This window comes from Bolinopsis microptera, chromosome 7, assembly GCF_026151205.1.
Source record: "Bolinopsis microptera isolate Bmic1 chromosome 7, MBARI_Bmic_1.0, whole genome shotgun sequence".
Lineage (NCBI taxonomy): Eukaryota > Metazoa > Ctenophora > Tentaculata > Lobata > Bolinopsidae > Bolinopsis > Bolinopsis microptera.
Window position 1 is genome coordinate 9,006,293 of NC_087078.1, and position 24,098 is coordinate 9,030,390.

Below are 24,098 nucleotides of genomic sequence, written 5' to 3' on the forward strand. Positions count from 1 at the left end.
CAACATCAAGACACCGACTAAAATCAGGATCTACAAAGCGGCTGTCCTGAGTCCTCACTATACTGCTTTATGGAAGTGAGGTATGGAATACCACACAGACGCAGATGAAAAGATTTGAGGTGTTCCATCATAGATGTCTGAGAAGAATCCTGAAAATCAAATGGTTTTATCACGTATCTAATGCTGACGTACGTAAGCGGGCCAACATCGCCCCTGTTGATACTTTCGTACGAGCAGCTAGGCTCCGATGGTTTGGCCATGTGGTGAGGATGCCAGAAGAAAGAATACCCAACTATCTTCTGCACTGGATCCCAAAGCATGGTAAAAGATCAAGAGGTAGACCTCGGAAAAACTAGCTGTCATGTGTCCGGGAGGATGCAGCAATCTTCACAGGTGTCGATAACATCACGATAGAAGATGCAGAACAACAAGCAACAAACAGGGTACATTGGAGAGGCCTAATACATCGGAGAAAGGAGTTACTATGTGGTGCAGGCCACTCCAACGACTAGGAGGAGACCTTTTCAAGTACAAGTACAAGTAAGTATTTCAATCTTAATCATGACCTATCTGGATCATGATTAATAATCCGATTTTTAATAAGTTAATCGGGCGACGCCAGCACCCTTAATTCATCGGAAAAACATTTCCCAATTTTAAATTTCATCTTCCGGGATTAATGATCATAATGTCCATTCCCCATATCATTTAACAGTAAGTTTTCCAGGTAAGTGGGATCAAAGTGAAGAGAACAGCAGCTTACCACGTACACAGGAAGAATACTAACTGAAAGTGAAAGTGAAAGTGATGCTAATGTACTGTGTCTGTTAGTGTCGCTGATCAGTAAATTTATAATTACAGGTAAATATTGAGTACAGAAACCGATAATGGCAAATTCCTATTTTAACCATGAATTAGCATTAAATGTCACAAGTGTGTAGGAAGAGGGGTGGGCAGGGGGCCGGGGGGACCGCCCCCCCCCCCCCCCCCCATAAAATCTGGAAAATGGGCCAAAAGGGGCCTGCAACTTTTTGGCCTCATTTGGCCTATCCTGTCTAGTGTCTAACTGCAGTCTAACTGCACGATGTCGATAGTTGCCGATTTATAAAATTCAGAAAACATTGCTAGTTACTCTTCTGTCCCGTGTTCAGTATCTTCAAGTAAATTATCAGGATACAATCCAGCTGTGAGCTGGCATGAACCAAAAATCTGATAATTTATATTACATATTCCGATATTACGTGTCAGGATTCATCAGAAGTTCAGGAACCTAGCGATAATAAAATTCAGATAACATTGCTGGTTACTCTTCTATGCCGTGTTCAGTATTTTCAATAGTAATACCAGAATTTTTCGATGAACCAGAAATCTGTTAATTTATATTACATATTCTGATATTAAACGGGTTGCTGATTTTGATAAATAACATCTTGATCCGGCGTGATCAATTATTTTAATTAAAGTACAACGGCTGTACCCCTGACTTTTTAACTTAATAAGCTAGACGTATATATTAGGACATTTGTAATTTGATAAAATTTAAAGTTTTGGTGTGTGAATTAAAGGTCTTTTTAAAAACAAAACATATTACATGTCAGGATTCAACAGAAGTTCAGAAGCCTAGCGATTATAAAATTCAGATAACATGACTTTGTCCTGCTAATTTACTCCCACGGCATAAAAGAGTAATAAGTCATGATGACTTATTACTCTTTTATGCCGTGGGAGTAAATTAGCAGGACACAGTTTGGCCCTTGTAGTCCAAATTTACATTACTTCATTGCTAGAATTCATTCCTTAAAACAAATTTTCCAAGAATTGTTCCAGTTTCTCCCTCTTTGCATGTTGTAACCTTTTTGAGAGTGAGACCTATTACTGTAAGAATATTTTTCAAAAGTTGCAGGACTTTTCCTTTGACCCTTAAATAAATTTGCACAACAAAATCTTTCTGGATTTATCATTTCATATTGCTAGATTTCAATTCTGGAAGCAAATTTCCTGAAATTCTTTTCGAGAGAATGCAATATACATTCCTTTTTCAAACTAGTACGCTACACTTATATTATTTCGCAAGAGCTGCTTGCAGGCCCTTATAATATGCATTTAAAATCGTATTATTTTAATCGTTCTTGAAACTGAAAACCATAACTGATTACACACCGAATAGTAGACGTAGTAGCTAGTGCTATAATGTTCATACCTTTGTGCTGCTATGATATGATATTTCAGTTAATTACCTTTATATCATTATTTAGATTAACAAAATTGCTTTAACGTGTAGTGTTCCTTTCAGTAACATGCCGCCACCTCTAAGTCGCCCACAAAACGCCACTGAGCTGCAATTTTCTAGAAAGTGTCATCGATCTATTAAAGTTAAACTGATGAAAATTCGTAAGCCGTGAATAAATGGGAAAAGCGAGCGACTGATTTCATTCTCGGTATCATTTTGCATTTGAGAACGGTTATTCCAATTTATATCATTTCCTTTTGTTTGGGAAAGGGAGACATTGCAACGGTCCACTCTACCCAATTATGGGTTTTGGTAAAATTATACGATACTAACTTATCGTATCTTCCTCATTATTATTAACTTAGTATACGATACTAAATATCCTATCTACCGTGCGTTATTTGTGGTTATTAGTCGCTATACGGCTGAGTGGGTGCAGTGTACTGTGTGTCTTTAACACAGGGGACTCTAACACAGGGGACTCAGCTCCCAACACGATGAAAGATACACTACAAATATTGCACCTTCCTTCAAACAGTACTCGCCTGACTCTATTGATAATTATAAAGGCGAATGTTTTGAGACCGAACAGAGCTTGTCTGATTCTATCGATAAAGACGGGAGTTTTGAAACCGAACAGAGCTTGCCTGATTCTATCGCATATCGAGAAAAGCAGGAGTTTTGAGACCGAACAGAGCTTGCTTAATTCAAGACCAAAGCACTCCGTTTCCAAACAACTATTTAGTCAGTTTTTAGCTGGCACAGGGTCAGAGAAAGTAAAGGATAACAGAGAAACGAGGATAGTAGATGGAACACCCTCTCTATTGTTGGACCTGAGAGGATGGGAGACTAGATACCCAGGATTAGAATCACCTCCGTACTCTAATGCAGACTTAATACTAGCTCTGGTTAGAAACCTTACTGAAAGACTGTACTCAGATTACCTATCCCAGCAGGAAGGGATCAGAGTCCGCAGAAATTCCACCTTGAAAGCTTGAAGTAGTTGTGGAAATAAGAAAGTTTAATAGTTGCCTGGAGAGGAAAACCCTTAGAAATTGCTGTTACTCCTCAGACCAGTCTTAGACTGAGAATTGCACTTGGGGTTTATGTCTGCTACATCAGAGACTTTTTAGAAGTATTTGAGGATAACTTGTTAACAGTAACTTTGAAAGAGTATCATCCCATAGAAACTCTCACGAAAGTTTTTAATCATATTGTTGTTGCAAAACCAAATTTAGAAGATTTGGGAAATTCTATAAAGCAGTCTACAATACACAATGTGAACACATACGTGAAGGTTAAAGTTGGCGATATGCTTAATGGAACCGCAGAGTTATTGGATGAATTCTATAGCCCTTATAACTCAGAACTGTCAGACATTCTAGGAGATTCAAAATTTCTTTTTCTTTGACCTCTCTAGTCTCTATTTTCTTTATGAAAAATAAGAAAAAAGCGTGTTTTGTTAATTGCTGGCTCTGTTACGTCACAAGGACAACTCCATTGCTCACCGTAGCTGAACAGCCAATCAAATAGTTGCCAGCTAGATAAGAGCCCAGGGGATCATTCTCAGGAACTGAGAATTTTGAAATCTAAATAATTATCACAAGGTGGAACTACTCAAGTTTTTTCTGATAAATATAATCTTGGTCATATTATTGACCATGACTATGATACGTGTCTGAGGGGTGAACGATGTATGTTCAAATTCCTGATTATTATAGAACTATACGTGTATAATTAATGAGTCTAAGCTAGCAGGCATCTTTTTTAAATACTACATTTAGCTGCAAGAGCTACCTGGAATACGAATCACAGTATTTTGATAATAGCGATATATGTAATATTTGCTTTTAGGAAGATATTGATATACCAAAATAGAAAATTTAGCACGTTAACTCTGCAAGAGCTGAAATCTTTGCTAGGATCGTATTGAACTAACATTCCAACGATCTCGATCAGCACCCAATCAATGAGTTACAGATTTATAACAGACAATCGAGGTTACTCTCAGCAAATGGGGATAAGGCTAGAGCAATCTTTGGAGCCAATCAAACACAGAATGAAATTAAGTATTGCAAACAGTAATTTCAGACAACTAATAATTATAAAGAGCGCCTCATCACGTGACACAACACCCACGTGGGCGCCCACGTGGTCAAGTGGCCGCCCAGAGCTGATTTGGTGCAGGGAAACAAAGCAAGCTGAAAGGTATAAATGTGGCAGATTCTGTAGCACTGCCTCACTCTCAAAGTTTGACTCGGTGATTTTACTACAGAATTTCAAGTTTCCTCAATCTCCATCTCATCATGATCAAGTCCTCAGTATTCTTTCTGCTAGCGTAAGTTATCATCTGCATACTGATACGCAGTACTATATTCTCGATTTACTGGGCCTGATTTAATTCTCCAATTATCGGTTTTATATGCACCGGCTGTTTTGAGATTTATCGCAAATGGATCACCAGTCCAAACTACAAGTTCATTATCTTACAATTCTACAGATCTGAAATTTAACATCATTTCAGTTCTCTGTTCCTGGCAATGATAGCAGAGTTAGTTTTAGTGGAATGTGGTGTAATAACCAGCGGTGAGGAGAGTTTGCAGACACCCATGGGATCTGAAGAGGAGCAGTGGCCAAACTGGTGGGGACGGGGTGCAAACGGGGTGGGTTTATTTTAACTAAACTTATTAAACAACACACATCCAGTGATAATGTTTTATGTTGTTAGTTTCGCATAAATAGAGTGGCTCTACCATATCTTAGTTCGTTTGATAAAGATTGAAGCCGGAGGTCCCCAGGTTATGTAATGTTACAAAATTTCATACATTTGCAGGGAGGTAACCCGCAATAAGGACACTAACTGTCGATGAACGATAACAAAGTGAAAGAGAAACTGACAGAAAAATTACTAAGGGATAATTCATTTGAACCAGCCTGTTTATGCAAGCTCAACCTTGTGATTGTGATTAAGTATATAATATGCAAGTTTTGGTTTACATGAATTATGTGTTTCATTTATTGATGTTTTAATATCTGTAGTCTAGTGATGAACCATGAGATATAATCAGATTCTGGACTTCTGTGCTCACACAAACCTAGTAGAATAAAATAAAATACAACAATTAAATTAAATTATCGATTCAGAAGAAATCGAGTTTAAGATAAATCAGATTTCACTCTAAGATAAGTTCTGTGGTTGTGACTCAATCTTATGACATGTAAAATCAATAAATGTTTTTGCCATGAAACGGACCAAACTGATCCTAACTCATATTCCACTCATCATAGCATATCGCTTCAGCATGTACAAAGGGCATAACCTCAATCAGTTTAATGTAGTGAAATGACTGGTGTGAATGAAGTAGTGTACTAATACAAGATGGAGAGGATCAGGTAAGCTTAGTCAGCATCCATGATGTTACAAACCCTCTGGGACATTACTGCGCCCAGTCTCCAAAGTTACAGTAAATTCCTACTACGGACAAACAAACACAGACAAAACACCAACAAGAAACTGATATACACTAGCTAGCTCAGAGAGGAAATGAGTACCGGCTCAGGAGGTATGTCAAAACAGGGCGCCCTTTCGAACACTACTCGGGCTAGAATCAGTGCAATTCGGACACTACTATGCAACTGAACCATGCAAAACTATATAAGTACACCTATGCTGGCAAGGCAATAGGTCAGACTGCCAGTCCTTATGACATGTAATCCCATTTTTCTCAATCTCCTTTGCATGCTATTTGCTGAAATCGCGATCAAATCACAGTATTTATTAACCGGGTTTTATAATAAATTACATTATTTCAATCTTAATCATGACCTATCTGGATCATGATTAATAATCCGATTTTTAATAAGTTAATCGGGCGACGCCAGCACCCTTAATTCATCGGAAAAACATTTCCCAATTTTAAATTTCATCTTCCGGGATTAATGATCATAATGTCCATTCCCCATATCATTTAACAGTAAGTTTTCCAGGTAAGTGGGATCAAAGTGAAGAGAACAGCAGCTTACCACGTACACAGGAAGAATACTAACTGAAAGTGAAAGTGAAAGTGATGCTAATGTACTGTGTCTGTGTCTGTTAGTGTCGCTGATCAGTAAATTTATAATTACAGGTAAATATTGAGTACAGAAACCGATAATGGTAAATTCCTATTTTAACCATGAATTAGCATTAAATGTCACAAGTGTGTAGGAAGAGGGGTGGGCAGGGGGGCCGGGGGGACCGCCCCCCCCCCCCCCATAAAATCTGGAAAATGGGCCAAAAGGGGCCTGCAACTTTTTGGCCTCATTTGGCCTATCCTGTCTACTGTCTAGTGTCTAACTGCAGTCTAACTGCACGATGTCGATAGTTGCCGATTTATAAAATTCAGAAAACATTGCTAGTTACTCTTCTGTCCCGTGTTCAGTATCTTCAAGTAAATTATCAGGATACAATCCAGCTGTGAGCTGGCATGAACCAAAAATCTGATAATTTATATTACATATTCCGATATTACGTGTCAGGATTCATCAGAAGTTCAGGAACCTAGCGATAATAAAATTCAGATAACATTGCTGGTTACTCTTCTATGCCGTGTTCAGTATTTTCAATAGTAATACCAGAATTTTTCGATGAACCAGAAATCTGTTAATTTATATTACATATTCTGATATTAGAGGTATGTCAAAACAGGGCGCCCTTTCGAACACTACTCGGGCTAGAATCAGTGCAATTCGGACACTACTATGCAACTGAACCATGCAAAACTATATAAGTACACCTATGCTGGCAAGGCAATAGGTCAGACTGCCAGTCCTTATGACATGTAATCCCATTTTTCTCAATCTCCTTTGCATGCTATTTGCTGAAATCGCGATCAAATCACAGTATTTATTAACCGGGTTTTATAATAAATTACATTATTTCAATCTTAATCATGACCTATCTGGATCATGATTAATAATCCGATTTTTAATAAGTTAATCGGGCGACGCCAGCACCCTTAATTCATCGGAAAAACATTTCCCAATTTTAAATTTCATCTTCCGGGATTAATGATCATAATGTCCATTCCCCATATCATTTAACAGTAAGTTTTCCAGGTAAGTGGGATCAAAGTGAAGAGAACAGCAGCTTACCACGTACACAGGAAGAATACTAACTGAAAGTGAAAGTGAAAGTGATGCTAATGTACTGTGTCTGTGTCTGTTAGTGTCGCTGATCAGTAAATTTATAATTACAGGTAAATATTGAGTACAGAAACCGATAATGGTAAATTCCTATTTTAACCATGAATTAGCATTAAATGTCACAAGTGTGTAGGAAGAGGGGTGGGCAGGGGGGCCGGGGGGACCGCCCCCCCCCCCCCCCCCATAAAATCTGGAAAATGGGCCAAAAGGGGCCTGCAACTTTTTGGCCTCATTTGGCCTATCCTGTCTAGTGTCTAGTGTCTAACTGCAGTCTAACTGCACGATGTCGATAGTTGCCGATTTATAAAATTCAGAAAACATTGCTAGTTACTCTTCTGTCCCGTGTTCAGTATCTTCAAGTAAATTATCAGGATACAATCCAGCTGTGAGCTGGCATGAACCAAAAATCTGATAATTTATATTACATATTCCGATATTACGTGTCAGGATTCATCAGAAGTTCAGGAACCTAGCGATTATAAAATTCAGATAACATTGCTGGTTACTCTTCTATGCCGTGTTCAGTATTTTCAATAGTAATACCAGAATTTTTCGATGAACCAGAAATCTGTTAATTTATATTACATATTCTGATATTAAACGGGTTGCTGATTTTGATAAATAACATCTTGATCCGGCGTGATCAATTATTTTAATTAAAGTACAACGGCTGTACCCCTGACTTTTTAACTTAATAAGCTAGACGTATATATTAGGACATTTGTAATTTGATAAAATTTAAAGTTTTGGTGTGTGAATTAAAGGTCTTTTTAAAAACAAAACATATTACATGTCAGGATTCAACAGAAGTTCAGAAGCCTAGCGATTATAAAATTCAGATAACATGACTTATTACTCTTTTATGCCGTGGGAGTAAATTAGCAGGACACAGTTTGCCCCTTGTAGTCCAAATTTACATTACTTCATTGCTAGAATTCATTCCTTAAAACAAATTTTCCAAGAATTGTTCCAGTTTCTCCCTCTTTGCATGTTGTAACCTTTTTGAGAGTGAGACCTATTACTGTAAGAATATTTTTCAAAAGTTGCAGGACTTTTCCTTTGACCCTTAAATAAATTTGCACAACAAAATCTTTCTGGATTTATCATTTCATATTGCTAGATTTCAATTCTGGAAGCAAATTTCCTGAAATTCTTTTCGAGAGAATGCAATATACATTCCTTTTTCAAACTAGTACGCTACACTTATATTATTTCGCAAGAGCTGCTTGCAGGCCCTTATAATATGCATTTAAAATCGTATTATTTTAATCGTTCTTGAAACTGAAAACCATAACTGATTACACACCGAATAGTAGACGTAGTAGCTAGTGCTATAATGTTCATACCTTTGTGCTGCTATAATATGATATTTCAGTTAATTACCTTTATATCATTATTTAGATTAACAAAATTGCTTTAACGTGTAGTGTTCCTTTCAGTAACATGCCGCCACCTCTAAGTCGCCCACAAAACGCCACTGAGCTGCAATTTTCTAGAAAGTGTCATCGATCTATTAAAGTTAAACTGATGAAAATTCGTAAGCCGTGAATAAATGGGAAAAGCGAGCGACTGATTTCATTCTCGGTATCATTTTGCATTTGAGAACGGTTATTCCAATTTATATCATTTCCCTTTGTTTGGGAAAGGGAGACATTGCAACGGTCCACTCTACCCAATTATGGGTTTTGGTAAAATTATACGATACTAACTTATCGTATCTTCCTCATTATTATTAACTTAGTATACGATACTAAATATCCTATCTACCGTGCGTTATTTGTGGTTATTAGTCGCTATACGGCTGAGTGGGTGCAGTGTACTGTGTGTCTTTAACACAGGGGACTCTAACACAGGGGACTCAGCTCCCAACACGATGAAAGATACACTACAAATATTGCACCTTCCTTCAAACAGTACTCGCCTGACTCTATTGATAATTATAAAGGCGAATGTTTTGAGACCGAACAGAGCTTGTCTGATTCTATCGATAAAGACGGGAGTTTTGAAACCGAACAGAGCTTGCCTGATTCTATCGCATATCGAGAAAAGCAGGAGTTTTGAGACCGAACAGAGCTTGCTTAATTCAAGACCAAAGCACTCCGTTTCCAAACAACTATTTAGTCAGTTTTTAGCTGGCACAGGGTCAGAGAAAGTAAAGGATAACAGAGAAACGAGGATAGTAGATGGAACACCCTCTCTATTGTTGGACCTGAGAGGATGGGAGACTAGATACCCAGGATTAGAATCACCTCCGTACTATAATGCAGACTTAATACTAGCTCTGGTTAGAAACCTTACTGAAAGATTGTACTCAGATTACCTATCCCAGCAGGAAGGGATCAGAGTCCGCAGAAATTCCACCTTGGAAGCTTGAAGTAGTTGTGGAAATAAGAAAGTTTAATAGTTGCCTGGAGAGGAAAACCCTTAGAAATTGCTGTTACTCCTCAGACCAGTCTTAGACTGAGAATTGCACTTGGGGTTTATGTCTGCTACATCAGAGACTTTTTAGAAGTATTTGAGGATAACTTGTTAACAGTAACTTTGAAAGAGTATCATCCTATAGAAACTCTCACGAAAGTTTTAGTCATATCGTTGTTGCAAAACCAAATTTAGAAGATTTGGGAAATTTCATAAAGCAGTCTACAATACACAATGTGAACACATACGTGAAGGTTAAAGTTGGCGATATGCTTCATGGAACCGCAGAGTTGTTGGATGAATTCTATAGCCCTTATAACTCAGAACTGTCAGACATTCTAGGAGATTCAAAATTTCTTTTTCTTTGACCTCTCTAGTCTCTATTTTCTTTATGAAAAATAAGAAAAAAGCGTGTTTTGTTAATTGCTGGCTCTGTTACGTCACAAGGACTACTCCTTATTCTTGAAGTTGAGCGGGTAAATTTATGGCATTAGAGCATTAGGTGGCATTGCTCACCGTATCTGAACAGCCAATCAAATAGTTGCCAGCTGGGACCAGGGGATAATTCTCAGGAACTGAGAATTTTGAAATCTAAATAATTCTTACAAGGTGGAACTACTCAACAAAAAAGTTCGACTATTTTGGAAGTTTTTTCTGATAAATATAATCTTGGTCATATTATCATGATTATGATACGTATTGTATAATGTTTTATTTTTAACAAAAATTATTTGTGAAATATCATTCAGCAGTCTATGCATTAAAAAAATAAAATGTAGACAATGCAGCGCTGACTCTGCCGAGAAACAAAAACAAATTTTGCAGTAAGGAGTCGGGGCGAAACACTCAGTGTCAACCATGCCTGTAAAAAAGTTCAAGGTTATGGCAGAGGGGGGGGGGGGAATCGCTCACTAGACAAAAAGAAAGACATTGATTTTACAATATAATTTTAACAATGGAAAATACAACACTGAAAATCATAACTGATTACACACCGAATAGTAGTAGCTAGTGCTATAATGTTCATACCTTTGTGCTGCTATAATATGATATTTCATTTAATTACCTTTATATCATTATTTAGATTAAAAAATTGCTTTAACGTGTAGTGTTTCTTTCAGTTACAACTAACATCATGGTGGTTGCCATGGTTACATCATGCTGAAATTAGATAATTTTCAGTCAGCTAACGTTGCTAAAAGAAGCTTAATTTCCTTTTACCAAATTGCAGAGAAAATTACAGAAAAATTGTATCACAAAAAGCAATAAAATTAATTTGCAAAACTATTCATCTTCATTCTAATAAATTCCCATAAAGTTCATTAGATATTACATTTTATTTGATGCCAAAAAATAACTAATTTGAATTTACTCTAAATAAAGGTCGGTGTGATTAATAGTAACGGTGCAACTAATAGTAACGGTGCGACTAATAGTAACGGTGCGACTAATAGTAGCGGTGCGACTAATAGTAACGGTGCAACTAATAGTAACGGTGCGACTCTAATAGTAACGGTGTGATTAATAGTATCGGTGCAACTAATAGTAACGGTGCGACTAATAGTAACGGTGCAACTAATAGTAACGGTGCGACTAATAGTAACGGTGCGACTAATAGTAACGGTGCAACTAATAGTAACGGTGCAACTAATAGTAACGGTGCGACTAATAGTAACGGTGCGACTAATAGTAACGGTGCGACTAATAGTAGCGGTGCGACTAATAGTAGCGGTGCAACTAATAGTAACGGTGCGACTAATAGTAACGGTGCGACTAATAGTAACGGTGCGACTAATAGTAACGGTGCGACTAATAGTAACGGTGCGACTAATAGTAACGGTGCGACTAATAGTAACGGTGCGACTAATAGTAACGGTGCAACTAATAGTAACGGTGAAGCAATCCCAGAACTTCATTAAATAAACAGCCAAGAAAACATATCACTGCACTTTCTGATAAAAATTAATTAATAGTTCTGAACTAATTAACTAATTAACTTATTATATTCTTATAAACTCAAAGAATGAATTATGAACTAAACTAAATTAAATGCTAAGTAGAAATACGGAAATCTAAATTGTGATCATATTACATATAAACTTTAAGTTATCTTAACGCACAAATTAATTATATATCCTCTTTAATTTCTTTTCATTAAACACAAATAGCTCTTCATGCTCTAAATAATAACACTGGTTTATGTTTTAACTTAAAACTTATAATTCAAAATTCACCCAAAAATCAAATATCTGTTTTTATGTGGAAAAACTTTAAAACTTTATGTGTTAAAACCCCCCCCCCAGCAGTTCTACTTCTCAAACTATGAAAGTCCCGCGTAATGTCCCCTTAATATTGCACCTTTTTACCAGATCAGTTCCACTCTCTATTATAAGACATGGCATCCCGGAGATGGTCCATATCTTTGTGGCTTATAGGCCACTCGTCGATGGCGGCGTCGTTTTGCAGGACGTACACTTGCGTACCGTGGACTGCATCATAGTGGGTAACTGATTGTAGGTGCTGGTTTCCTGCAGAGTCAGCGGCTTAATTATTTATAGTAATAGTCAATATCAATAGTTAATACCACCGACGGGTAAAAATACAAAATACACTGGCGAACTCTACATTTGCCGACATCGTAAGTTACATTTTTAAAACAAGCTACAGAAGGACCAAATAAACTACTGAAAAAATGATTTGTGAAAATATCAAAACTTACAAGGGACTGATTTAAGTGTACAATATTGAAACTACTACAAGAGGAGGGTACCTACCAGTAATGTACTGATGAGATCTGCTGGCTAATAAAATATTGTGGGTGCAATAAATTGTGTTTTCTAGTCTAGTAATGGCGGGAGTCATCGGCTCCCTCCAGTCAGGAATGAAGATAACGAACATGAGAGGATCCTGCGAATCTGAGGAGAGGGGTATGGGGTTAATTTACATTTTACAGCTTAATACGTTACTGTATATATGGGAGAGGACTTTTGTTAAAAACGTTAAATTAAAATAATGATAAGGGCCAGCATGCAGGGATGACAAATAGTTCCACTAACCCTCAAGTAAACTAATCATGTGATCCGCCATGGTTAACATGACTTCTTCTGAAAAGGGTGGGTTGGCTTGAAACGAGCCTCTCTTGGGCTTGAAGTCGAAGAAGGAGCCCCGGGACCCGAAATAACAGTCAATGTCCGGGAAAGCTGAACAGTACTGACTGAAGTAGCAGTTAAAAGGGGACGCGAAACACTCGAAAGAGACGTGGAACTTGCGGTGAAGGAGGTGGAAGGCTTTGTGGGGTAGAGCTGCGTGGAGCCCGAAGTTTTCTTGGCACAACTTTGTTCCTACTATTGAGGAGCGCAACATCTGAAGAGGGATAAAAATTACGATTTTGGATAAGACAGCCGTTTTTATTTTATGAAATTTTACATATCAAGGTTGCCTCAGTCAGGTTGATCAAGATAAAAAACATGACGACATTTCGAATTTCTTGTAGCATAACAGTAATTTTCAACAGTAATTTTCAACAGTAATTTTCAATTTTCATCTTCGATTGTACCATTTATATCTTTACATAATGATTTAAGAAGATGTTTACTAAGTTAGTTACTAAGCTGGTTACTAAGTTGGTTACTAAGTTGAACTAACCTTGTATCTCTTTAGTAGGCACCACACCCTGCTATTAAACTCCTCTTTCTCTTTCTCTTTAGTGGCGTTGGTTGCTTTATATAGATCCTCCTGAAATAAAACACTGTTTTCAGATCACTCATTGTCATATTATCAATCAATTATATTCACTCAAAAGTCAAACACTTTTTAATCCATTCAGGGTGATAAGTTTGGAATTCCAGAAAATATCCACGATAAGTAATATTATAAACAAACCAGTTTCTTGTAGTGAGATCTGTTGATAGAGAGAGAACTTCCCTGATAAGTGATTCTACAACTACTATCCTTATCAGTGCTACACATGGTGACCGACACGTCACCCCCACGTACACTTTCCTCACTGATGAGGGGCGTGGCCGGGCGGCATCCTACCACTGAGGATACGGAGTCGTTCACATATTATTACCTTATCTCTTTTCGGCCATTTATTAACCCCTCATTTCTTTTCTGTAATCAGTTTCAAGCATAACTGTTCAAGAAAACAACAAGCATAACTGTTATGTTAAAATTACGCTAGCGTAATGAGTAATCACTTACAAACCCCCTCCCTCTCTCCCCCTTAGTAATTACGTAATATGTGTGTGTTTCTAGCTTATTAGAAAATAATAATTATAAAGATATTCTCTTTGTAGAATTTTGATTTTTTTTAAACAGTTCAGAGACAAGAAGGAGAGGAATGGGAGACAAGAAGGAGACACAAGAAGGAGAGAGAGAAGAGACAAGAAGGAACTAACGTCTAGTGGAGGTAGAGACAGAGGGAGGGGGCATAGTCCGGTCCAATCCCTCCGATCTGGAGAACTCCATAACTTTAACAGCACTGTCTCTGCACTGGTCGTTCATCAGCTCGCACACCTCGTCTACCTTAACTTTGAAGTGTCGCTCTATCACATCTCTACATGAGTCTCGCAGCTCCGACATCAGCCCCTGGACATTATAGATTTCTGTAAACAGGGAAATACCAAGCATGATTCTAGAGCGCAGAGACACAAATGCCGAGGAGCTACAACTTAACTACTGTGAACACTAGATATTATGATTGCTAGGTACAAGAATTAAAATAACTCACGAATTACGATAAAAATTACTCTCAAATAATTGTATGGTTCACGATATTATTTGTATTAAATATTAACAGATAAATTACAATGAACTTTGCGACATTATGTCTAGTGTCTTAAAATGAAGTATACATTTATATACATTTTATTACAATATACTATACAGTAAAATACATCTTAAAATATATCTGAATTGTTGCCGCCATTATAACTAACCCTGGTGTCAGAGGATGGAACGTTTTTAGAAAGAACAGCCTCACATTTTTTGTCGACCTCATTTTCTTCTCCCCTGCGGTGAAAACGGTTGAAATTCTTGAATCCGTTAATATGTTGAAGCCAATTTTGAATTAAATAACCGTTATTATTAACGAAACGAAATATCTTCCAAAACAGGTAAATACTCGATCCCGGCTGATTTATGATGAAATCACGGCTTTTAAGAATTATGACATTAAAGCTAAATCAGTTTATCTGACCTAACAAAAAAAACTAATAAATTACCAGTTAATAACGTTACAATTCTCCCCAACTTAAACTGATCACTTACCACCATGGTAATTATGTATGGTAACTGATCACTAACCATTCTTTAGCGAGGTTCTTCATCTTGTCTACAAACTTTTCAAGAGTTTTAGTGCAGGTTTTAACTTGACGAGGTAGCTTGTACTTCATGGGCACGTCTTCCATTATTTCACGATACATAGAAACTGTCTTCTCATCTGTTTATAAGTGGAGGTAACTACATGGTAACTGGTAACCATGTACATGGTAACTATGGTAAATATGGTAAATATGGTAAATATGGTAAATATGGTAAATATGGTAAATATGGTAAATATGGTAAATATGGTAAATATGGTAAATATGGTAACTGGTAACGATGTACATGGTAACTATGGTAACTAAGCTATGGTAACTGGTAACCATGTACATGGTAACTATGGTAAATATGGTAACTATGCACACAGTGGGCTGGGATGCTAGCATAGGCCAAAAATTGGCTTTTTCCCCCCTCTTTTCTAATTGATTTATCTTTTAAGATAAAAATAATCCTGATGCAATGCAAAAAACCAAAATGAAAAAGGATGAATGGTGTGAAAATGGCACCGCGCCTAAAATCTGTATTTTTTGGCAGTGAAAATTCTGTATTTGACTGCCAAAATTTACTCTTCTTTTATCCTTTCACCATAAAATGTCTTTGTATTAGTTTCCTGAGTTATTTATGAGTTAGTGATGATCCAAGCATCCTAGTTACTAGAAAAAAACCCTAAGGGTCTAGCTAATTTGCTGATTTTTTGATGGAGCGCCGATTTTAAACTAAATTTCAGCATTTTTTTCTCTTAAAAAGGGCACAAATAGTTACTAACTTCATAATACTTCAAATGGAAACCTACTTCATCTTAAAGCTGAGACAATTTTGGTTTAGAAGCTTTTGGAATCTGTCTGGGCCACTTTGGGTTATATCTGTTTAAAAAATTAAGAAACTCAAAAATGGGGTCAAATTTGCTGCATTTTTAGATAATTTATGAGCTCAATTTTGCTATTAAATTGACATATCTTAGTTATTCTCCATGTTTGTGGCGTTTTTTGCATCCTAGACTAGAAGCATATGGATGAAAAATCAAAATAGTACAATTATTATAGTTAAAATTGATAAAAATCCAAAAAAATCGCGATTTTAAACGAAATTTTTGAAAATAACAGGAAAAATTTTGGTGTTTCAGAAAATTTTGGTCATATAAATGGGCACAACTTTTGTTCTGATCAATATTTTTTCATAATTCAAAAAGATTTGAGTTCCTAAGATAGCTGTCCTTCGTTTACAGTTCATAGAAGAGCTTTAAAATTGATTAAACCTCTAAAAAACAACTTTTCCTGGGGTCAGCCTCTTATTTTTGGACTACAGGAGTGCTCAAAATCGGCCCAAAATTTTTTTCTAAGACATTTTGGGCCCTGTAAATGATTGGAATCGTATTTTTGTACCCAAATTACCTTAAAAACAAAGTTAGGGGCATGTGTGATGGTCTAAAATACCCTATGCTAGCATGACCCCCACTCACAGCCCACTGTGCTATGGTAACTGGTAACCATGGTGAAAGTGCAGCTTAAAGAACTCAGATGTTAGATTGAAATGTATAAGATTATTTATTTATATAAAAACTTTGTTATGAGCGCCTGCATGGTATCTGGTAACCATGGTAACTGTATTGTAACCGAGGTAACTACACTGTAACCATGGTAACTACATGGTAACTGATAACTACATACCAGAGAAGCTGAAGAAAGGGTCGATGTGTTCAGTACATCTGAGCTTTTGTTCCAATAACCAACGGTTTAATGCTTCAGTCGGTTCTTCTAAACCTTCAATAAGAAGAGGTTTTATCAGTGTTGGTATTTGACTGGTATTTGGAGAAATAACTTAACTGTAAACTTATCATTTCCATAATTTCTACCCCTGAGGCATACCGTATAATTTTGAGTTTATTTTCACACTGAATTTCACTTACAAAAGCAAAAGTATTATACATACGAAATACGGTGTTTCTTTAGAGTATCAGTAATGAAACATGTGATAACTTTAAGAGGGTTTAAAATAATTACATATTTCAAATATCACAATAACAGTTAATAAAACAAGGACAGTTAATAAAATAATTGATATTGTTTGAGAAAAAGAAAGATATTAATGAAACACTATCAAAATAAGTATAAACATACTCAAATAACAAATCATGTATTGTTTTCCTTCATTTATATCATTCATTAATATAATATTATATTTCGAATATAGAAGGTTTCTAGTATATCATAATATATTCATAATAACATTTGGTTATAATTTGGAAATGTTCCACTCAACTTCAGTCCAAAATCATGTTCGTAAGTTAACGATATCTCATAATATCTACAATACATAATACAGACACGGCATCTGGCTTACTTTTGTTGTTCAAAACACAGCATCATGTGTATTATTATTCCCTGGATAGTCCTTGTGATAAGTTCAGAATGAGGTTAAGAAGAACCCCCCCCCCCCCCCCCCCCCCCCCCCTTAAGGGGACGCCCTGACGGCTCTTCTAATCATCATCATAACATTTCCCCTCATCTCTCTGCTTCTAACTAACATGACGAGTGGTGACAGGAGAGCATGCAACAGAGGCAGAGTTGTACTCACCATCAGTTTGCAAACCTGCAAAGCAAATGAATCCAATAGATCACCTCCACTAGGACTTTGATAGGAGATAGTAATAACTGCTATTCCAGAGTTACAGACCAAGAAAACAGCTGACAGGATGGAAACTGTGGTGTTGACACGTGACCAATCAGTCATTACGGGGTGGTCAGGGTCACGTGCACGTGCTCTGTGCCACGTGACAATAAATTGGGTCACGAGGCAAGCAAGGACAACTCCGATTGGAGCTAGATAGAGCAACCCTACTTGAAATTTAGATATCAATATGAGCTGGTTCCACGGTAACTTCCTAACTTCATCAAATATTTTGCGAAGAAGTTCTGTAAAATCGTGACCCACAAAAGCAAGCTCTACATTATCCCAAAGAACCACCCACGCCGGCACTATAGAAACTGATCCATATTCTACACAGTAGTATACATCCCCAACACACAGTAGCACTAGAATTGCGCTGAAAAGAGCTATTGCAATCTTCAGTGTTCCAACTTTGACCTGATGGAAAGGGAATGATATTTTAACCGTCCTCAAAACAGCGAGTACTATGTTCAAGAAAACGGACGAGGCGTAGCCGAGTAACGACAGTATGATGTGAATAACCGCGCACACCGTGGCACAAATAGGAGGTATGACGTCGTATGACAGGAGAACAACACATATCATGAGGACCAGGTGACCAACACACGTGATCAGGTCAGCTGCTGTTATCAGGATAAATAGTTTATTTGTGAGGGTACCACGGTTTCTCCAGTAGTAGGATAGGACTGTGGTACAAACAGCTAATACTAGGATACACAGAGGAATGTTGAACGGGACGACGAACATAATACGGGCTGCAAATAGTCTTCCACTCCCATCAAGATTTGAAGAAAAAGGTAGGTCAACACAAAACATCAATCACGATAACAATATCTAAATATATTTCTAAATCTATGACGGTTTTGTTTATAGCGCGTTGTCTCAGACTCAATTCAAGATTTCATCTGGAGCCAGTGAGGGGAGTATTGTCGTACATTTAAAAAAACTATACATAGATTTCTCATTATCATACACAAAACATCAGTCACGATAACAATATCTAAATATATTTCTAAATCTATGACGGTTTTGTTTAAAGCGCGTTGTCTCAGACTCAATTCAAGATTTCATCTGGAGCCAGTGAGGGGAGTATTGTCGTACATTCAAAAAAAACAATACATAGATTTCTCATTATCAAACATAAACCGGATATTGAGAAAAGTAGATGCTGGCAGATAGGGCTTGGACACGAATTTAGCTTATCGTGGGTTGAAAATTCAACCAATTATAAAATAGCTTTGTAATACAATAATGGCGAGGAAAAAGAGTATAAAACTATATTATATCATAAAAAATAGATAGTAGACTTGTTAGTCAGTTCTTGTAAGAAACTATAAACTTGTTTTCTATAAAAACCCTAGTGAAGTTTCCTTGAGTAGGTCCAGGAACATTCTTTAATTTTGAAAATTAATGTCACCTTCCAAACAACCGTCAAGTCCATCAGATTTAACAACAACAACAAGGTAACCAATTATATAACCAGAGGCATAGGTGCAGATTTCTTTTTGAGGTGAACTTTTAAGTTCCCGAGAAATTTTCTTCAGTTTGCTTTTTTTCCTCCTCGGGCACATTCGTAACCTACGGGCCAGGTAAACCTAAACTACATATTGACCGTTATGTACGTCGGTATCTGTTGAGGAGCCAAATCATCTGAAAAGCCCTTAACCTATATTTTGCTCAGGCACGTAGCCAGGATTTTTCTTTGGGGGGGGGGGGCTGTCGGCGAGCGAAGCTGCAAGCTGTGGCAGGGGTCTGGGGGCGCAGCCCCCAGCGGGGTCCAGGTAAGGGGCGGACCACATTGGCGGGGGCTAGGGGGGCGCAGCCCCCCGGAAAAATTGTGCGAAATATGGTGTTTTAGGCTAAATTGAAAGTTTAATGAATTTACAAAAATGTATGGTTTGGCATAATCATTGCCTACAATCCTGACCTGAGTAATTTACCCCTTTGAGACTTTATTTTGGGTTGAAAATTAAGTTTATCGAGAGGAAGTGAAAAATCTCTGGTTCAAATTTGGATTTGAAGCCATGTTTAATTTTTCTGTTGAGGTCAATTTTTTGCGCAGAAAGCGCTCGATTTTAGGGGAAAAAATGTATGTTTGCTTTTAATTTTTATGGTGCCGACGGCACCTGAAATCGACGAAATCTGCAGGGGTGACCAGAGGTGAATAACAACAACAAGGTAACTAATTATATAACCAGAGGTAATACAGTAAATAACAACAACAAGGTAACTAATTATAACCAGAGGTAATACAGTAAATAACAACAGCAAGGTAACTAATTATAACCAGAGGTAATACAGTAAATAACAACAACAAGGTAACTAAGTATAACCAGAGGTAATACAGTAAATAACAACAGCAAGGTAACTAATTATAACCAGAGGTAATACAGTAAATAACAACAACAAGGTAACTAAGTATAACCAGAGGTAATACAGTAAATAACAACAACAAGGTAACTAATTATAACCAGAGGTAATACAGTAAATAACAACAGCAAGGTAACTAATTATAACCAGAGGTAATACAGTAAATAACAACAGCAAGGTAACTAATTATAACCAGAGCTAGAGGTAATACAGTAAATAACAACAACAAGGTAACTAATTATAACCAGAGGTAATACAGTAAATAACAACAACAAGGTAACTAATTATAACCAGAGCTAGAGGTAATACAGTAAATAACAACAACAAGGTAACTAAGTATAACCAGAGCTAGAGGTAATACAGTAAATAACAACAACAAGGTAACTAATTATAACCAGAGGTAATACAGTAAATAACAACAGCAAGGTAACTAATTATAACCAGAGCTAGAGGTAATACAGTAAATAACAACAACAAGGTAACTAATTATAACCAGAGGTAATACAATAAATAACAACAACAAGGTAACTAATTATAACCAGAGGTGATACAGTAAATAACAACAACAAGGTAACTAATTATATAACCAGAGGTAATACAGTAAATAACAACAACAAGGTAACTAATTATAACCAGAGCTAGAGGTAATACAGTAAATAACAACAACAAGGTAACTAATTATAACCAGAGGTAATACAGTAAATAACAACAACAAGGTAACTAATTATAACCAGAGGTAATACAGTAAATAACAACAGCAAGGTAACTAATTATAACCAGAGCTAGAGGTAATACAGTAAATAACAACAACAAGGTAACTAATTATAACCAGAGGTAATACAGTAAATAACAACAACAAGGTAACTAATTATAACCAGAGGTGATACAGTAAATAACAACAACAAGGTAACTAATTATATAACCAGAGGTAATACAGTAAATAACAACAACTAGGTAACTAATTATAACCAGAGGTAATACAGTAAATAACAACAACAAGGTAACTAATTATAACCAGAGGTGATACAGTAAATAACAACAACAAGGTAACTAATTATAACCAGAGGTAATACAGTAAATAACAACAACTAGGTAACTAAGTATAACCAGAGGTGATACAGTAAATAACAACAGCAAGGTAACTAAGTATAACCAGAGCTAGAGGTAATACAGTAAATAACAACAACAAGGTAACTAATTATAACCAGAGGTAATACAGTAAATAACAACAACAAGGTAACTAATTATAACCAGAGCTAGAGGTAATACAGTAAATAACAACAACAAGGTAACTAAGTATAACCAGAGGTAATACAGTAAATAACAACAACAAGGTAACTAATTATAACCAGAGGTAATACAGTAAATAACAACAACAAGGTAACTAATTATAACCAGAGCTAGAGGTAATACAGTAAATAACAACAACAAGGTAACTAAGTATAACCAGAGGTAATACAGTAAATAACAACAGTAAGGTAACTAATTATAACCAGAGGTGATACAGTAAATAACAACAGCGAGGTAACTAATTATAACCAGAGGTAATACAGTAAATAACAACAGCAAGGTAACTAAGTATAACCAGAGGTAATACAGTAAATAACAACAACAAGGTAACTAAGTATAACCAGAGGTAATACAGTAAATAACAACAGCAAGGTAACTAATTATATAACCAGAGCTAGAGGTAATACAGTAAATAACAACAACAAGGTAACTAATTATAACCAGAGGTAATACAGTAAATAACAACAACAAGGTAACTAATTATAACCAGAGGTAATACAGTAAATAACAACAACAAGGTAACTAATTATAACCAGAGCTAGAGGTAATACAGTAAATAACAACAACAAGGTAACTAATTATAACCAGAGGTAATACAGTAAATAACAACAACAAGGTAACTAATTATAACCAGAGGTGATACAGTAAATAACAACAACAAGGTAACTAATTATATAACCAGAGGTAATACAGTAAATAACAACAACAAGGTAACTAAGTATAACCAGAGCTAGAGGTAATACAGTAAATAACAACAACAAGGTAACTAATTATATAACCAGAGGTAATACAGTAAATAACAACAACAAGGTAACTAATTATAACCAGAGGTGATACAGTAAATAACAACAACAAGGTAACTAATTATATAACCATAGGTAATACAGTAAATAACAACAACAAGGTAACTAATTATAACCAGAGGTAATACAGTAAATAACAACAACTAGGTAACTAATTATAACCAGAGGTAATACAGTAAATAACAACAGCAAGGTAACTAATTATAACCAGAGGTAATACAGTAAATAACAACAACAAGGTAACTAATTATAACCAGAGGTAATACAGTAAATAACAACAGCAAGGTAACTAATTATAACCAGAGGTAATACAGTAAATAACAACAACTAGGTAACTAAGTATAACTAGAGGTAATACAGTAAATAACAACAACAAGGTAACTAATTATAACCAGAGGTAATACAGTAAATAACAACAACAAGGTAACTAATTATATAACCAGAGGTAATACAGTAAATAACAACAGCAAGGTAACTAATTATAACCAGAGGTAATACAGTAAATAACAACAACAAGGTAACTAAGTATAACCAGAGGTAATACAGTAAATAACAACAACTAGGTAACTAAGTATAACCAGAGGTGATACAGTAAATAACAACAGCAAGGTAACTAATTATAACCAGAGCTAGAGGTAATACAGTAAATAACAACAACAAGGTAACTAAGTATAACCAGAGGTAATACAGTAAATAACAACAACAAGGTAACTAAGTATAACCAGAGGTAATACAGTAAATAACAACAACTAGGTAACTAAGTATAACCAGAGGTGATACAGTAAATAACAACAGCAAGGTAACTAATTATAACCAGAGCTAGAGGTAATACAGTAAATAACAACAACAAGGTAACTAATTATAACCAGAGGTAATACAGTAAATAACAACAACAAGGTAACTAAGTATAACCAGAGGTAATACAGTAAGTAACAACAACAAGGTAACTAATTATAACCAGAGGTAATACAGTAAATAACAACAACAAGGTAACTAAGTATAACCAGAGGTAATACAGTAAATAACAACAACAAGGTAACTAATTATATAACCAGAGGTAATACAGTAAATAACAACAACTAGGTAACTAATTATAACCAGAGGTAATACAGTAAATAACAACAACAAGGTAACTAATTATATAACCATAGGTAATACAGTAAATAACAACAACAAGGTAACTAATTATAACCAGAGGTAATACAGTAAATAACAACAACAAGGTAACTAATTATATAACCAGAGGTAATACAGTAAATAACAACAACTAGGTAACTAATTATAACCAGAGGTAATACAGTAAATAACAACAACAAGGTAACTAATTATAACCAGAGCTAGAGGTAATACAGTAAATAACAACAACAAGGTAACTAATTATAACCAGAGGTAATACAGTAAATAACAACAACAAGGTAACTAAGTATAACCAGAGGTAATACAGTAAGTAACAACAACAAGGTAACTAATTATATAACCATAGGTAATACAGTAAATAACAACAACAAGGTAACTAATTATATAACCAGAGGTAATACAGTAAATAACAACAACTAGGTAACTAAGTATAACCAGAGGTAATACAGTAAATAACAACAGCAAGGTAACTAAGTATAACCAGAGGTAATACAGTAAATAACAACAACAAGGTAACTAATTATAACCAGAGGTAATACAGTAAATAACAACAACAAGGTAACTAATTATAACCAGAGGTAATACAGTAAATAACAACAACAAGGTAACTAAGTATAACCAGAGGTAAGACAGTAAATAACAACAACAAGGTAACTAATTATAACCAGAGCTAG

General features: G+C 35.9%; 2 protein-coding genes across 2 annotated transcripts in view; one reads left to right on the forward strand and one right to left on the reverse strand.

Annotated features, from left to right (window-relative positions):
* Positions 1 to 5,248: 5,248 nt before the first annotated feature.
* LOC134818229 (UDP-xylose and UDP-N-acetylglucosamine transporter-like) overlaps positions 5,249 to 24,098 on the forward strand; it is an 81,359-nt gene continuing 62,509 nt past the window's right edge. Inside the window, exon 1 of the mRNA XM_063827702.1 lies at positions 5,249 to 5,253. The gene's annotated coding sequence lies outside the window, so the exon portion shown is untranslated. The remainder of the gene's footprint in view (positions 5,254 to 24,098) is intronic.
* The window catches only part of LOC134818224 (mRNA (2'-O-methyladenosine-N(6)-)-methyltransferase-like), a 99,572-nt gene continuing 86,243 nt past the window's right edge, over positions 10,770 to 24,098 (reverse strand). Inside the window, exons 14-22 of the mRNA XM_063827696.1 lie at positions 16,825 to 16,917; positions 15,140 to 15,275; positions 14,773 to 14,845; positions 14,233 to 14,422; positions 13,715 to 13,872; positions 13,478 to 13,567; positions 12,889 to 13,195; positions 12,607 to 12,747; positions 10,770 to 12,360 (exon numbers count right to left, since the gene is read on the reverse strand). Coding sequence (XP_063683766.1) covers positions 12,203 to 12,360; positions 12,607 to 12,747; positions 12,889 to 13,195; positions 13,478 to 13,567; positions 13,715 to 13,872; positions 14,233 to 14,422; positions 14,773 to 14,845; positions 15,140 to 15,275; positions 16,825 to 16,917 — 1,346 coding nt within the window. The 3' untranslated portion in view covers positions 10,770 to 12,202. The remainder of the gene's footprint in view (positions 12,361 to 12,606; positions 12,748 to 12,888; positions 13,196 to 13,477; positions 13,568 to 13,714; positions 13,873 to 14,232; positions 14,423 to 14,772; positions 14,846 to 15,139; positions 15,276 to 16,824; positions 16,918 to 24,098) is intronic.